The sequence below is a fragment of the Cinclus cinclus genome, chromosome 9, assembly GCF_963662255.1.
Source record: "Cinclus cinclus chromosome 9, bCinCin1.1, whole genome shotgun sequence".
In the NCBI taxonomy this organism is placed as follows: domain Eukaryota; kingdom Metazoa; phylum Chordata; class Aves; order Passeriformes; family Cinclidae; genus Cinclus; species Cinclus cinclus.
Window position 1 is genome coordinate 25571395 of NC_085054.1, and position 18128 is coordinate 25589522.

The window sequence follows — 18128 nt, forward strand, 5'->3', positions numbered from 1 at the left end:
AACCCAGGAAAAGAGCTCGGCACACTTTCCCTTTGCATGGTAGAACTTAGAGGTGAAACACAATCATTTCAGTCTGGATCAGACTATCGCTTAGCAAAGTCCTAAGTCTAATTAACCCCCAAAATTGACTGACAAGGTTCATTCCTCTCCGCTGCTGCCTAACTGGTTATATGTACGCTGGGCATGCAGTACCTAAGTCAGATGCTGCTTTGTTATAATTAGGGCAGCAAATTTTGTTTTCTGTTTGGTACTTGCTGTTACATATTGCATGTAATGTATGGCACTGTTAAGGGAAAAAAATTGGAGTCAAAGTGCCTGGAAAGTTAGGTCTGCTCTGTAGCACTGTGAGATTGTTGACATCTGCCGAGGTTGGAGAGCTCAGTAAGCAGGAAATGGGGTGTCACTCTGAGTGGTAGTTTACCATTATCCTGGCATCCTAATGAAGTGTCTGCAGTGCACAGAGCTTCTGGATGGCATCTTAACGCACGGCTAAGCAAAAGCACTTCTCTCCTTGTCACTGTCATCCATCTGCCTGCACCCTACTGTAGCCAATGGGATGGAACCATGCTACAATGTGCTATAAGCCATTTAGAGTTGCACATTGCATAATCAGTCCCATCAAATATGTAAAAAATGACTATTATTGGTTATTTCCCTCAAACTCTGGCACCTGGAGTTTGATACATTAAAGTTTAACTTTTCTAAGTGCTGTTTCTTCCCATTAATTCCACATATATTTTTGTTAAATGGGAGTGAGTTGCAAACTCATAGTGTTGGGTCTTGCTAGTGGATCACAAAATTTGTATGAATATTCATTGCAAATTCCACTTTATATTGCACAGGATAAATTTATCAATTTCCCAGACAGAGCAGTTTCACACAATTCTCATTTTCTTTTGCAACAACTAATTCTGAGGCGTGAATAAAAAGTAAATCAATTCAGATCACAAATTGCTTATTTTCTTTATAGCTAATATTAGTTAGTTTCAACACTGTATAGATTTTTTTTTTGAAATCAAGAAAATATTTTACAATGTATCTTCAATAGAGGATTGCCACAATGTACTCCAAGTGATTAAAATTGGGACATTTATGTTGCATGCAGTAACATTAAAATATCCTGACATTAAAAGTGGTATGAATAAATGATTTATGTATTGATACATTAAATCCTGTGTATCTTGGCCAGCATGACTTCCAGAATATGAAGACTTACCAAACAAAAGCACAGTTTTGGGCAGTTGGTGTGTCAGAGGAAAAAAAAAAAATTAAGCCAACAGAGTACTCTCTTTTAACCAAGTTTTTATTCCCTGATAACACCAAAGCCACCAAGGACTGGGGTTAAGCATTGTGTGACAGAGCAAGCTTCTGAAATGGGCAAGAGCGAGATGAATTGGCTAAGTCGGGTGTTTATTTATACAAACAAGAGGGCAGAACATAATTTAGTTGCATCAGGAATTTTTCACAGACATTAAAACTATAGCAAACATAACAGCGGGGATGCTTGCACAGCAGCACAGTGGGGAAGCTCACAGAGCGTCTGCCCACACTCCGGCTGGCTGTAGCCAGCGCCATAAGTCTCACAATTTCATTAGCACTCAAAAATCCACCTAAACCACCCCGTTCTGATTTAAAAAAAAAGTAAAAAAATAAAAATAAAAGGAATGAAATAAACAACCAAAAAAAAAAAAATAAAAACAAGAAAGAAAGAAAGAAAGAAAGCCCTAGACAAGACCCGTCTTTCTCTCGGCAGCCGAATCAGTTGAGAATTGTTGGAAAAACTCTTGGCAGGCAGATTTTGCTGTAGCAACAGTGTGACGTTTTAACCACAGCAGAAATCTTATCCAAAAAACAGAACAAGGTGAGAAGAGCCTGTAAGAAAATCAGGGAAAACCATGCCTAAACAGCCAACAACAACAAAAGGTGGCAGATCAATAGTTTGATATTTTATGCAGGATCATAAATCACTGGGGTTTTTTCAGCAGTTCAGCCGTGAGGCTCAAAAGCGTAAAAAGAAACTGTGGCTTGTGATAAAATTAGGCATTAATGTGAAGCATAAATGCCATTTAAAATTAAAAATGCACACGCCACCGAAATGTCTGGGAAAAGGGAAATGGGCGCTATAGTAAAACTATACAAAGTAAATCAGACATGAATAATGCAGCAGGTCTGAGGAGGGTCATGGGTCAGACCCCAGTACCTTACAAAATAATGAATGCATGTCAGGTTAGAGACATCCATCCCTTCCTAGCCAACGTGAGTTATTGGAGATAAACCCTGGACTTCCTGTTCTGAAACAAAGTGGCTTGTTGTAAACATCTATGTCCATTTAAAATTAATGATTAAAAGAAAGATTCAGTGGGATTCGCTTAAGTATTCTTTATGGACATGAGTGCTAAAGGTTACTTTCTTCATTCATTTTTACCCAGCCACTGTTAATGTTACAGACACGTCATGTTTTCTTCTGTGCCCAAATGTTTATCCCAAGCTCATTTACAAAAGGGCTTATATAATAGTAAGAGGTTTTTTTTTTTTTCTTCATTTATATATAAACAAGAGAGCATCCCCACAGTTTTGCTCTGCTAAAGGGAGCCAGCCCTATTTTTAAAGACAGTAACCCAAATTCTAAATATATTTCCTATGATTCTTTTACACGGCAAAACCATCTGTGATTCACTTCAGAGCATCCTGATCTGCTGAAATTACCCCCTACGTCTCCCAAAATTTCCCCCTAAAATACTAAGAGGATTAGACCTCTTCTCATTCTTTATTTGATATATGTGATTATGATGATATTCCCTTTCAAGAATTTCATGGGGAAAAGGGAGTCTAACTTTCCAAATGATTTTTCCCCTCAGATTTTCCTCAATTCTTACAATAAAAATAATGTAATTTAAAAAAAAATCGTTTTATCACAACTGCTCTGCTTCATTTTCTAGACTTAGCTGGAGAATTTAACAGCTGTTCAGAGTGTTTTCCTTCCTTTTCACCCTGCACTGCTGGGCTTTATGATACAGCACAGGGAAGGGGGATAACTTTTTCCCCATCTATTTGTAAAAACCCATGTTTAAGGATTTCCTCCCTCCATTTGTGCAAGGTAAAGAGAAAAAACAAAAACAAAAACAAAAAAAAAAATCCCACAAAAAACAAAACAAAAAAAAGCAAGCAAACAAAACCCTATAAATCTTTCTACTAAGGTCCTAAGGGATCTGAAAGAGAAAAATTTGTAGGAATGTGGAACTGAAGGCATTACAGAAATAAAGCAAATACATAGGTATTGCAAATGAAACATAAGATCTTGCATCTGATCTGTTAAATATTCCATCAACAAGGTCAAGAGTAAAGACAAGCCCAGCCACAAAAACTGAAGCGAGAGTAAGCTTTAATAAAAAAAATGAACAGTTTATCCTCTTCAGCTTCTCAAGTGGAAAAACAAATTCTTTTGTACTAGAGAAAAATCAAGCGTGTATAGAGAATTAAAAAAAAAAATGAAACACTAATATCAACCATTTTAATGAAAGAATACCAAATATTTTCATGGAACTATAAAAGGGAGCAAGAGTAAGTGTTACGGCAAAAAGCCTGGGCTCAGCAGCTTTGTGTGGGAAATGGTGAAATGTGACTGTGATTTATAATGAGAAAAGGTATCTACAACATACAATTTTCTACCTAGCTGCAAATAATAATTCATAGTGATGTCCCTTCCAGATAAAATACCTTTGCAATGTAGGACTCATGTGGTAAAATGATCATGATAAATGTCAGACCAGTGCAGGTAACGGCTTTACAAACCATTAAGATTAGCTGGCTCTTTTTTTTTGATGATAACAGTAACCATGCTGTGACTCTATGTGGTAATAATATCTCAGTACTGATAAATGCCAGAGGCAGGCAGAGGTGTTTATCATTCCCAGTTCAGAAATGCTGACTAAAGTTACCACATGTTGCCTGTTTTTTCTTCTTTTACAGTAGACTAACAATTAACAAATAGACAAATGCAAAACATAATTTTATGCAAAAATTCTATGGTTTTTGTGCTTTATTGCCTACCTAAATATCCCCTAAGTTCCAATACTGATGACCTTGGTACAATAAGCCCTAAACCAAAGCTTTCTACCCTTGCCATTCTCTCAATAAATAGCTTTTTAATAAATTAATATTGGGGGGGAGGAGTATTTTATCTCTTTTAAATACACCTCACAAAGAATTGCAGCCTCTGTGAGCAGCAGAGGGTGCAGGGATGTGGTTCCCTATCTGATATCTGTATTAATCAACAGAGCAGAGACACTTCCGTCACAAGAACACGATAAAGTTTCACTGTACAACACCTCTTTGTAAATGTTCTGCAACAGACAAAGAGACAACCTTTCCTTCCACTGAGCTTGTCCCTGCCTCAGTGTCTCAGTTCCACTCATGCCCATTGAATTCTCAGGAAAAAAATAAAAAAAAAGACAAACAAACAGGAGCTAAAAATTAAACTACGTGAGAAACTTTATTTATGAAGTTGCAGGAGAGGCAAGGCAGCCCCAGAATAATTATAACTAATTTAGTGAGATCATAGCATGTCTTGTCATGTCACAGCATGTCCAGAGAAAGGCAGTGCAGCTGGGGAAGGGTCTGGGGCTCTGATGAGGAGCCCCTGAGAGAGATGGATTTGTTTAGCCTGGAGAAAAGGAGACTCAGGAAGGACCTTGGTCCCTCTCTGCAACAAGCTGGCACAAGGTTGTAGCAAGGTAGAGGTTGGTCTCTTCTCCCAGGTAACAAGTCACAGATTGAAAGGAAATGGCCTCAGGGAGTGCCAGGTGAGTTTTAGGTTGACTATTAGGAAAATGCTCCATTAAATAGGTTTCTAAGCAGTGGAACTGGCTGTCCAAAGCAGTGGGTGAGTCACCATCCCTGGAGGGATTTAAAAACCGTGTGGATGTGGCACTCAGGACATGTTTTGCTGGTGGACTTGGCAGTGCTGTGGTAAAGGTTGGACTTGATGATCTTGGAGGACTTTTCAAAACCAAATGATTCTGTAATTTTATTTACGCACACCAACAGCATAAATAAAAAGCCCAGAGGATTTTCACCACTTTCCTATAATAAATTAACTTCTGCAAATTTCATATCACTTTCATTTGTAGCTTCAGACCTATTTCCACTGGGCAGTTCACCCATAGAACAAAACTGAGCAGTAGTAATGGCTTATGGCAGAAAACATCAAGGGATGACTATACTGCAAGACTGGGGGAGGATGTGCAGTTCAGAAGTTAAGGTTTTTTTGTAGGTCAAACCAAAACAAGAGAGAAACACCCAGAAAGTGTGCTCTTCATTTGTGTTTAACTTCATTATCTCTAATGTCAATTGCTTGACTTCCTACAGAATAAGTCCATAAGAAAGTTGTTTGTTTTTTTTTTTTTTTTCCTTTACTGGAAACTACCTGTGCACTACCTACTTTTAGGTCTTTGTGTTCCTTGTCTATATGATTGTTAAAATTAAAACCAATTTAAATATAAATATCTATATCTGTGGGTATGAAGTATTAATCTCAACAGGAATTAGCAACACATGCTGAGGAAGGAATATTATGCTACTAATTTTAATTTTTAAATTAAGCTTGATTTCAGGAAAATTTTAGCTTGAAACTTTTTTTTGGTGAAACCTTTAAATCAAGTCACTAATCACCACTTATGCTTATGCAGCACCTACTGCAACTGGGATTTAGTCCTGATTGAGATCTCTCAGTGCTAGGGTAATATGAATATTAAAAAGGAACATATACGAAGAATGATAGGTGATAATTAAATCATAGATGATAAGATCAGAAAAGTGTTCTCAGGTTATCTAGGGCATGTAACATGCAAGATGTTTTCCCTACTTCAGACCTAGTGGTACCTTATCTAATCTGTTCCTAAATGAAAGCACAGTTGTACATGACTTTAGTTGAAATATCTTAGACAAATTGATGAAAATATCAGCCAAACCTATTCCACAAAACTATGAATCACAGTAAAACAGGAAGGTATACCTTAACAGAAATGGTAAACTGTTCTTATCACTCCAAAGGAGAGATTAAAGCCCTTAGTGCTGCATTCTTTATTCCTAATTTTAAGTTTGAAACACATTTTTTTTCCTGCAGTAATTCCAATTGTGGAATGTTATAGATATGAGAAAATAGCTACAGTGGATTAATTTTTTGAAATAATTTTTCACGAGGATGAACTACTAAAAACAGTATTTCTAAATATGATGGGATGTTAAAGACAAAGATTCATAATATATACTGGATTTAATAATGATGAATAAAAAAGGACAACAAGGATTACCTAGGAAGTTCACCTATCACAGAAGCTGCACCACTGGACAAACATAATTCCAAAGGATAATTCAGTTTAAGATGTGGGTCTCTTACTTCTTAGAGGTATTTTATCTAAGGAAGACGGCCTATCAGTCCAATAAAAAAGTTAAAATTAAAAAAATATATATTTTTCTGTGAACCAGAAAATCCTTTCTCGAGATTAACAGAAAAAATTTAATCTTTGTAAACACTTTTTTTTTTTTTTTTTGTTCTCTTTCTGTTAAGGTGAAAGAAAGTATGAAATATTTTCTTGTTAACCACGAATTCATGATGACTGTTCCTGTCAGGTACCAGCTACAGCACTGTGCAAAGCAATGTCCTAATGTGGCACTCAAGTGGTTAATTTCTTTTTTTCCCTTAGAAATCCAGGACAATGTCGCTCGCATCAAATGCATAAGGATCCTGGTAAAGAAGCTCCCTAGACCCAACTATGACACGATGAAAATCCTTTTTGAACATCTACAGAAGTAAGTAGAACCGTGGTACTTATAATTAAAAATATTTTTTAAGAAAGCAATCAGCAAGTGGTGTCCTAATCCTATTGGAAGTGTCATCCAAAATACCAAAGATAACTGCATTCTTTGGCAAAACTAAGCATCATTTATGGTATCTATGTATATCATATTCCTGCACAAGAAATCAGGATGTCTAAGCAAATTTTAACTCAAGTAGAAAGCAGGACAATACTGTTCCCTTCAATGCAGCCCACAACATTGGGATTACCATGTGACAGGTGCATTGAACTGGGCAAATGCAACATGTTCCAGATTGCATTCACCCAGTTTGATTGAATTTCTCCAGGAATGGCTTTTTGGATGATCATATTTTCAACAATGCTGTTAAATCACCTGTACTGTTCTTGTGCTATGTTGAGGTCAGGAACTACCTCACTCAAGAAAACACAGTGAGTGCTCTTGTCCCTCACAAGGAGCTTGTGACAACACAGAGCACCTAAGAAATGCTGAGGAGATATTTGGAAGCGCATCTTTGCTCTCCTGGTGTTGCTGAGATACCACAGATGCAGAAAAACAGCCCTGTGAGGTTTCCCCTCCTCCTTCCCCTGTGTTTTCCACACTCATTGAGCTGTGTTCACAAGAGATGTTGACCCAAAAAAAAAACCAAATCAACCCAGAGGGTCACGTTCACCTCAGGTTTTCCTCTTGTGCTTCATGGCATTAAAAGCAAAGGTGTGCACAGCTCACCTGGCTCACTCAGACACCCACTACAGCTTTTTGACCTGCAGGATGACCAGGGAGGCCTCAGGGTAGGGATATGTGAAGGGCAGGGTCCTGTGACCCTGTTCCTCCCTGCTCTTGGCACTACCCGTGCTATTTTCTACAGTCACTTCTCATCCAAACTACCCCTAAAACCGAAGAGACATCGGGATCTGGCCATCAAGACACAGAGGAGTATTTAATCCCAGGAATGATATACTAACCCCAGTGAGGGAGTGATAAAGGCTCCAAATCAAAGACTACTCTGAGCTTATAATGCATGATGCCTTTATAGTGATCATTTCTTGGCATATGCATGTAAGAGATGTAGATCCTTTATTTTGTTTTTCAGCTTCCAGATGAAATGGCAAAATAAAGTACATATCGTTGTGGGAATGGCCCCATTTCATTAAGCATGGAAGGATTTTAAGCAGTCCATAAAATGACTGAGTTTGGCCTTGCAGAAAAATATTTTTCTGTGTGTTCATTTGATGTACTGCGTGGACACGTTCTCTCCTTCAGCAGGTTATCTAGAGAAGGATGATAATTTATTACTGGCAACAGAAGAATAATAAGGGAAATTATTTCCTGGGAAGAACATGAGTGCAAGGAGTGGGTACACGCTGTCAGCACAGATATTCCATATACAAAATTTATTGCACACTGTGCGGCATTGATCTTAACCTGAAAAAGTTTTGTTGCCATGTCTTAGGGGAGAGATATCAGGTATAGAAAATAAGTCTTTGATCTCATAGTTAAATCACTTGATTGAGACTCAGGAGACATGGGTTCAGTTCTTGGCTTTGACCGGATGTTCTGGGTGACCTTGGGTAAATCATTTAATCTTCCTGTGCCTTGGTTCCTTGTTTACAAAATGATGATAATACTTCCTTTGTCTGCCTTGGCTTTTTAGAGCATAATCTGTTTGGGACAGCAATTCTTTCCTGCAGTGGATGTGTAGAATCACTGGCGAAACTGGACCAACACTGGTGGTATTTTTGGAGAAAAGAAAATAAAAGGAAAAATAAAACTGCTAAAATAGAGGAAATAAAATACCAATAGTTCATAATGCAGAGGTACCCCAAGGTGACACAGTGGCACAGAGTGGTAGAAGGCAGGAAGATGAGACAGTGGAGCCATTTGGAAGTTTAAGCATTAGGGAAGTAATTGAGTCTCTCTGAAGAAGGTCAATCTTCTTCTCAGCCTCAAACACATCCTCAGGAAAAGACAGGGCTATTCCATAACCTTTGCTCCATTGATATGGAAGAAACAGCAGAATAGATATTGAAAGCACAGACCCCCCCCAAACAAATAAAACATATATGTTCTCTTGAACTTGTTGATGCTAAAGACAGGGGTCAGTCTGAAGGATCTCATGGCTCCATAAATAAGAATGAAGTAGTGTACTTGTATTTCCAGTAATGATGTGATGCTTATATTGAGCAAATATAGACAATGTGCATTTGTTTGAATCAGTCTAGGAAACATGACTAGTTTGCAGAGGTTATAAAATTTAGAGTTATGTTAATTTTGGAGACACTCTTCAGAAGAGGAGTATCAATGTCCCATAACATGGACTTGCACCACCCTCTTTGATCACAGGCTTTTCCCAGGCCAAAACACAGAAGTTTCAAAGGTTTCTGGTTAGTTGGCTAGTTGGAAAAGTAACTAAGATGGCTTTATTTGAGGCATATTACTGCTGTTTCTATATTTGCTGGCTGAGATGGCTGTTCTCATCCAGTGTTGGACTGGGGTTCTGATGGGGAGAAGATGAGAGTTTGCAGCTATGCTGTTTCCATGGCATTCCCCTCTTTCTCCTACCATTCTCCTACTCCTTTTTTTTCTGTCAGACAGACAGAACAGGGCTATACAGACCTGGATCCTGGAGCTGTTTGAGGTTGTGACTTCTATACAGCACGTGAGAGCATCTGTCTCACTGACACTCAGCATGAGAATCCAATCTTTGCCTTATCCAAGGCCACTCTGCAGCAATAGAGTCTGCAGGAGCAGGTCCAGATCAAGCAGAAATAACAATGAGAAATGCACTTCAGAAGGGTCCTCCTTAGAAACCCAGAAAAAGCAGGTGATGAGAGAGTATGTGAGAAAGGCCTGGCAGCAGGGATTAACACCCATGCCATATATCTCTCTTAAACCAAGCTGTCTGAAGCTGCAAGAGGTCACAGTGCAATGTATGCAGCCCACAGGAGGTGGATTAAAAGCAAAGCTTGGGGCTGCAGTACCTGTTCTTTCAAGTTTTTTGCATTTGATAGGAAAAAACACAACTCACTGACATCCCTGTTCATCTTTCCATGAAATCTCATCTGCTTGAAAGCAGAATAGACAAAATATAGGGCTGAACAGATATATCACATAGCTCTTGTCAGTCTAATTCCATAAGGAATCATTCTGTTATGACTCATGCTGGAAATAATTGAGCACAACTACTATTAGGCTATTCATGCTTCTTCCCAAGGATAAGCCAACCAAACAAATAGACTTTACACAGGGAAGAAACAACAAAAACCATCCTGAATAGAGATTTTCCTGAATAAAGGGCTACAGAAAACAACCTGTTCTACTCGAACATGTTTAGAGAATGTTCACTTGTTCTGTACAGGCCCATACACGTGTTCCACAGGTCTCCTCTCTTACCTCTTCCTTACTCACATGTGACTTTTACTCCCAAACAGTGAGTTAATCACAGGTACCAGATAGAACTGATGCAGCATTCTGGTCCCATTTTCTGTGCACACAGGACATTAAATGATGCAGAAACTTTGTCTTGACTCTCTGCACAAATATGAACTGAGCACAATGAACCCCTATCTGAGAAACTATTATATGTATCCAGTAATTTAATCTCAGAATTGTAATACAAGTTAGGCAGAAGAATTTCACTCTATATAGTAATTTATGACCTGTTTTTACCACAACACCTTGAGGTAGCTGTTACACACCATTGGGAAACCGAGGCACAAGAAATTCAAACGACTTGAAGTCCCAACATAAACCAGCAACACAATCTGAAAACCTGGAGGGGATTTTTTATTTGCATAGAAGCTTCTCCAGCGACCACTTCTCTTTTCTCCCTCATGCAAAATGCAGCAGAGAGGAGGAACCTCCTGGCTGGGTCCTGAGCACTGCACTCTGAGCTGGTGAGGGCGGACACCGCTCTCCTCCAGAAGCTGTGTGCCTGCATCACACAACACTGTGCCTGAGCTCATAAGCTGTGCTTATTAATGTTAAATTAATGAATCTCAGCCTGCTCTGCTTATTAGGTTGAGCTCTGTGCCACCACAAAGCAGCTCTGTGACTCCCAGACCTGAGCTGTGTCACATCTGACCAGGCTGGAGCACAGGGCAGCCAAGCTCTGGTCTGGCTGTACAAACTAGGACACCATCCGTGTGGACACCCCTGCAAGGGGATGTGTCAGAGACAAAAGCCCCTCTCCTTGCTCCTGATTTCCCCACACAAAGGCAGGATAATGTGTGTTGTTTACAAAACTATAAAAGGGATGCTGCAATAATTAAAGGGGAAGGCAGGGGCCAGCTCCCATCCCTCTCCCTTACGTGGAAAGCGCGGAACCCAGATGCCCAACTGTGGAAGATATTCTTCCAGCAGCAGCATCTGCCTCCTTGGCAGGCACTTCAGGCAAGTTGTCTGGGGAGCTCTGCAGTTGCCTCTTGGTTTATCACATGGATCTGTTAATGTGCCCTATCTGGCTGGCTTGTCCAGGCAGGAGCTGATTTGCTTTAATTCACCTTTGAATCCAAGAAACTCCATTTATTTTGCTCCATTTTTCCCATACTCTGCATAGCATGGCAAGTAATTTTCAGATGCCATCAAGGCTTCCTGCCCTTTCAGAGGGAGAATGATGATTTTCTTCCTGACTCTCTTCCCCCTCTGCCCAAATTCTTCATTCTTACTGCTAACTGTTTGCACTGATTTCACTGCAAATATGCTCCTCATCAAGGGAAGAACTATATATCCAAGACAAACCCACCAATATTAGTATATTATCTAACAAAGGCCATAGGTATTAATCTTCATCTGTTTTGACAAAAAATAAAAAGAACTTCCCCCAGGTTCATAGGTCTGTGAACAGGAAAAAAACATCCAACCTTGACAAATGGCAGGGAGGAACAGTCCCCCCACCTCAAATTTCACAATCTTTGGCAGCAACATTCTGAAAAGCCAAGGTTTTTCCAAACTATATACAACTAAACAGACTTGTTTCTACCTATTAAAAACTAAGGGAAAAAAGAAAACAAGTAAAGCCATGCATAGCCAGCAGCCCACAGTAGCCTGCACACCAGGACACAATGACAATGTGATGACAAATCCAGCAGCAGTACCCAGAATTCTGAGGGAAGACCAGAAAATGAAGTTAAAGTACAGCATATAGCAATGCTAAGCAGGGGATGTCTGCAAACTTTTTTTTTTTTTTTGCCTCCAAAGTTGGTGGAGGAAAGATGTAGCAAACATATGTGATTTTCACTTGCTAAACTACGTGTCATATCAGCAGTTTTCAGGCAGGCTCTCATAATAAATATAGGCTCAGGAGAACCCTTTTCTCACACAGCAAAAGAACAGATTACACTAAGGATTGTTCAAGTTTTCTATACAGAAAAAAAAATAATAATAAAGGTAAAAGCTGCTGAAAATTAAAAACAATCCCCAGAATGGAAGGACTATACAAAAAAAAAAAAACAATCTGTTTGGGAAACAGTGAACCTGTGGAAGACCTACAACCCAAAATGTGGAATGGGCACTTAAGTTTTCCCTCAGGAAAAATACCCAAATTTTTGGTGGTGCAGAAAGCCCTTAAATGAGAAAGGTGCAGAAGCCCTTAAATGAAGGCACAAGAAAGACTATTTGTTGAAATTATTTCCTGTGTAAAGACCTTTCTTCATAGTCAGGCAGCTCAAGAGCAGCTTTTAGTTTTCAGCCATGGGACAGCAGCAGGGAGAAAAGTTTAACTGCTCCTCCAAGCTTTGGGGGAGCAGCTACTGGAAATGTGAGAAGAAAAATTCTCCTGCACCAGAGGATTTAGTAGGTGGACTGACCAGTTACATAAAAGACTCAGGTATACCTGACTGGCATTTTCAGATTTATATGATGTGATTTAATCATCTTTTAACTTTAGAAGGGCAATATATATTGAGATGTGGTTTTGCGCACGTGCTTTTCTCAGTTTCAGCTATGGAAGAGTTTTACAAAGGAGCTGGAGCAATGCCAACACTCATCCCATTTACCACAGCTTCCCGGGGCTCATTCTGGGGGAAGGGGAAGAATTAAACCCTTTTCCTCTCTGTTAAGCACACATCAGCCTATTAAACTCACCCTTTAGTAATAAGTGGACACAAGAAAGTGTGTACCAGGCACAAGTGTGCACAGGACAGGAGTAAATGTTGGGTTAAAGGAAAACAAGCACATAATAATAAATAAAATAAAATAACAACAAAAAAAAAAACCAGGAAAAACAAAACTCTGGTCTCTCAGAAGCATCTTTGTGCATTTTGATTTGATTTTGTACTTTTTGGGGTTGTGGTGACCTGCTACTGAGGGTTTTGCAGTCATGCCAAATCCTGCTCTTTGAGGAATAAGAAAGTTTATAAAGTTTAGTTCTTCCCTTAAGAATGCCTTACCACTTAGTGCTTTTAACAAGAAGCATGATGAGTAATTAAAGCCACATTTTCACCCCTTGCTTCCATCTACTTCCTATTTCCACAACTGTATTTAAAAATATAAACCCTGATTTTCATAACAGTCAGGCAAATAATTGCACTCGGCACTCTTCAATGCTACCAAGTAGTGAACTGGTGTATCAGCAAATAACAGAATGATAAAAATAATTAACACAGTTTTAATTTAAATATTTATGACACAGTTGACTCTGTGGCTGCATGGCACCATTGTGCTGAGTGCAGTACACAAATCCTGGTAGATAGAGCCCCTGTTTCCAAGAGCTCCTATTGTTCATCCCACATTACTCAATATCAAACGATCTCAAAAAAGCTTTTCAAACATTAATTAAATCTCCTAACTTCCTTTTCAGGTCAGTAAGTTTTATTATCCTAGCTGTGTAGATAAAGAAAGTGAGGAATGGAGAGGGTGAGGCACTTTCCCACCACGACACAGCCAACACTTCTCATTTCCACTCCTTGCTTGCTCCCCAATCCCCCAGCCGAGCCCCCCAAGCCTTTGAAGGCTCATCCATGTGCTGTGGGTGTACGTGTGCATCTGGCCAGCACATCCCAGGGAGGGCTGGTTACTGCTAAGGACTCTTCAGTTAATCAGGACCACGTGAGAATCCTGCTTCTGGTTTGCACTCGCATCAGCTCTAGCAAAATATCACTGGCGGAGTTAATTTATGTGATTTTGTAACCTTTTAATATTGCTTGGGGTTAATGTTCTTTCCAGCTCAAATCCTTTTTTGCTGGCCAAAATTAGGAATACTCAATTCATTACAATGGCTCTTTCCCCCTCTTTTGTTTTTTATCTGGGGAGATTGGGCCCTCACACACTAATGTCCACAACCAGGTCATCAAAGGGTAAATTGCATTGCTTTTCATTTTTGTGCCTAAAGATATGTGACTTTTTTCAGAATTAAGGCTGTGAAATAAATAACTTGCATGAAGTTTCTCAGATATTCATTGGAACTTAAAAAAAAAGCAAAACGAAACAAAACAAAAAAGGCTTTAAGGCCAAAATGTCAGCATTCTGTGCAAAATAATTAATATAACACAATAGGATCTATTCTACTATTGATTGAAAGGGAATTTATGCAGGTAATTCATTAAGGCTAGTGAGAGTTTGGCATGTAAATCCCTCAGCACTTTGATGGGAAAACAGACCCTGGGGTTTTTTTTGGTGGGTTTTTTTTTTTCCCTAACCTATAAAATACATGATTTTCAGTGGCAAATATATATTTAAAAAGCAAATATCTGAACAACTAGGGCCCTGCTCTGTGAGGGTTCTGAAATGACATTAGATCAAATCCTTTTTCACACACTGTAGAAGATGCAACAATCATTTCAATCACCATGTTAAGAGAATCAATACAATTTTTTCTTCCAGAGAATGGTACTTTACATTCCAATATTTACAGGCTATCACCTTCATACATCTCTTTTTGTGGTCAACTACATGATTACTACGTCTGACAGGGTATTGTCCGTTTTCTTATGAACATTTTTTGTAAATAAATTTTTGTATATAAAAACCAATCTGAAAAAAAAAAAAAGAAGAGCAAATCTGTGGACTGGAATGCACCCTACTTGTAATGGGAACAAAAAGCTGGCAATGAAATATAAACCTAAATCACAGCAGAATGACCTACTTTAAGGCATTTGCCAAAGAGACAGTGTTTTAGACAGCTCCTCTGAAGTAGCGTCTTTATGTCTATGCCATCTGCAGATTTATTATTGTGCTTTAGAAAAAAAAAAAAAGAAAGAAAGAAAAAAATAAAAAAGGAAAGAAAAACCTACAGTATGCCTGAACAAAACTCAGCTTCATCTATAGAAAGATTCCAGTACTGTGGGCACCACACCCACACCTACTGATGTGGTCCAAGTTTTTTCTTTAGAGTCACCTAATTAAGAAACCCTGACTCATTTACATGGATACGTTTGATCTAAATTACACTCCAAACCACACCAAATTAGGAGCATCTGTGAATGCGAAGTGTTTGTTCCCAGTGCCTGGTAGAACAGGGCCAGTTCTGGACGGCACATGTTCAAGTGACGAAAAATATTTCAGATGTAACATACTTCTGAGACCCACTTTTCCACTAATAATTCATAATGAGTTAAACCAGTATCTCTGCTTCAGCAATTATTTCAGGCTGGGGAAAAAACGTCATTTTACTTTTTAAAGGGAGGGTGGGGGAAACGCAGGAGTGGGCAACCATCGAGTTTGGTGGGGCATTGACACAACCATTAGCTGCAATTTAAATCTGTGCAGTGCATTTGTTTTCAGATATACTTTACACCTAAAGCCTGGACCGAAGGAAAGTACAAATTAATGATTGGTTGTTGTTCACAAACAAGACCTTCTGCCTTGGTGAATGGTCTTCCCTCATTAATCAGTTTTCCAGAGGGGTCCAGGTGGTGGGCAGGGTCTCAGCCCAAAGAGGCAGCACCCTACATAATACTAACATGAAAAATTCAAGACTGCCAGATTTGAGTGATGCCTCCCTTTCCAGGCTGCATTGCTGGTGGCTGACTGTGCCTGCTTGCAGCTCAGAAAACCACTCTGTACAAAAATGGGTCCTCTGGCAATTAGGAAACTTTTATCCCACTTTCCCATCTCCCACTTAGAGCAAGCAGGGGGGCTGCAGAAGCCACTGGTTGCTGCTTTGCTGCCTTACTGACAAGCTGAATAAAAAATAGCCTTAGTCTCACTCTAAGCAGCCCAAGGACCGAGGAGTGTAAATCCGAATTCCACGCTGGGTTTGCAATTCCCAGCCCAGTGGCACAATTTGGCACGACCTTTGGATTTGGCCCATAGTGTTTGGCAGCCACCTTTTATTCTTCCCATCTTTTATACTTTGTGAATAGTCCAAGTTACATAATGCCAGTGACAATTTGTTTATGGGGAATGTTGGAGTCACTGTTTTATGATTACATTCAAACTTTAAGCCACATTTTGACATCTAAGGATCATCTTGCATTCTCATGTACTCTATACAATGAAGGTTTGTGTTCCAGTAAGGAGGGGGGAGAGGAACTTTATAAGTAACATTACTCCTTTTGTCTGAAGAGATTTTAATACATTTGTCTGATCTACTGATTTTGCAGTAGCTAGAATATAATTTGAATATATTAATATTTTCAGCAACTGTGCTGAGAGAGCTCAGTTAATAACTTATGCATGGGTGTATAGATACACTTCAGACAGAGGTAGTTTTTAGCCCTTATGTTGGTAATACTTAGAAACACACAATGAAAGAGCCTGTTCTTTCCTCCTCTTTGTTGTGGGCATGCATTGTGATGGTATGGAGCCAGTGTTCTTTCTGTTGTCTACACAGCCTGGATTCAATAAGCAGTTATATATGCATATTATGACAATGTGGTCAAGGAAACCAGATTTTTTTACTATACCTTCATGTGCCTGTACAGTATAAAATCTGGTATTTATTTTTCTTGTCCTCATTCAATATGTTAACAAAATCATAATTTGATACAGGTTATGTTCACTTTATAATTAAAATTATAGAGTTAGATGAAAATACAGCAAGATGTTGCTGAATGGAAAATATTTATCTTTTCGTACATTACGCATTATGGTGCTATGTAAAATCATAAATCTGTGAAGCAGCTCTCTCCAGCCAATTTGCCTCCTCCCCTGGTCCACAGGATGCAACCAGTTACCTCCTCTGAGCTGAGGATTCCACACCCACCTCAGCCCTGACATTAGATAGCACTGCCACATCCCCCCCAGAGCTTTGCTGTGGTCTTCCAGAAGAAGACCCCTTGCCATGGAGATAAGCAAATAAAAAGGAATTCAGAAAATTTCCGTAAATACTGAAGCTCCTCCTGTAGCTCTCCTAGCACCTTCATGGAAAAAACACACACTTTTATACACCATGTTCTCTGTGTCAGCACCAGGTTCAGGCTCCCCAGACCACCTCAGGATAGCACTTCATCCATCTGGAAACTGTTCTCACCTCCCAGATCATTGCCATCCACACTGCCAAGCGCAGCCTTCACCAAACACCACCAGCAGCCACCATACAATCAGCAGAGGGCATATGGGACAGCCCTAGAGCATATGGAAGCTTTCCAGTAAGTGAAGTTTACTGGGAACATCAGTCTGCCTTGTTCAAACTCTCAGTCCAGGCAGGATTTCCACAGGGCTGTGGCAGCAGTAGTAGCAGGCAACTTTAACCACCTCAGACAGCCCAGATTGTTTCCATGTCTGGATAAGGGTCTCATAAAAGTGTCATCAGAATAAGGAGTTTTCGTTCCTTCAGAACATCTACCCCATGGCAGTCACTGCAGCTGCTCTGGACTCAGAGCCAACCCTGAGATTTCTATCACAGGGAAAATTTCAAGTCTTGTTGAACACGTTTTGGATCTCACCTGGCCTCTATAGTGAGGAGCTGCTTAACATTTACAAATTATATAATAAGATTTTTCCATTACTTCTCATACTGAATTATGTTTATCCAGCTCTGCATCCTGAAACTACAATATGTGCTTGCTAATGAGGCACTTTCTAAGCTTGTAAATCCATTTACAAGAATTGACTTCATGCTAGACATTTTCTGCTGGAGAGGCAGCACCTACAGAGAGGTGTCCTGGAAGCCACTTACTGTGTGAGATGTCCAAAGACTGCTGACTGATATCAGGGCCTTGATATCAACAGCAAGATTGTCCTTGTTGTTCCTAAATACTTCAATCTCTGTCGAACATGGTTTGGGTTAGGAGGTCTAAGAAACTCATGTATGTTTTCTCACCGTTTTTTTTTTAACTGTGGATTTTGATCAGGGCCAGACAGAAGCAGACATTGACAAATCTGGTCACCTGAAGCTTCAAAGATGAAAGAAATACAGCTACTGATAGAGG

The 18128-nt window shown here is 39.4% G+C and overlaps 1 protein-coding gene across 1 annotated transcript in view; it reads left to right on the forward strand.

The window, feature by feature from the left end:
• ARHGAP15 (Rho GTPase activating protein 15) overlaps nt 1-18128 on the forward strand; it is a 320948-nt gene that overhangs the window by 291948 nt on the left and 10872 nt on the right. The window contains exon 13 of the mRNA XM_062498346.1: nt 6705-6810. Coding sequence (XP_062354330.1) covers nt 6705-6810 — 106 coding nt within the window. The remainder of the gene's footprint in view (nt 1-6704; nt 6811-18128) is intronic.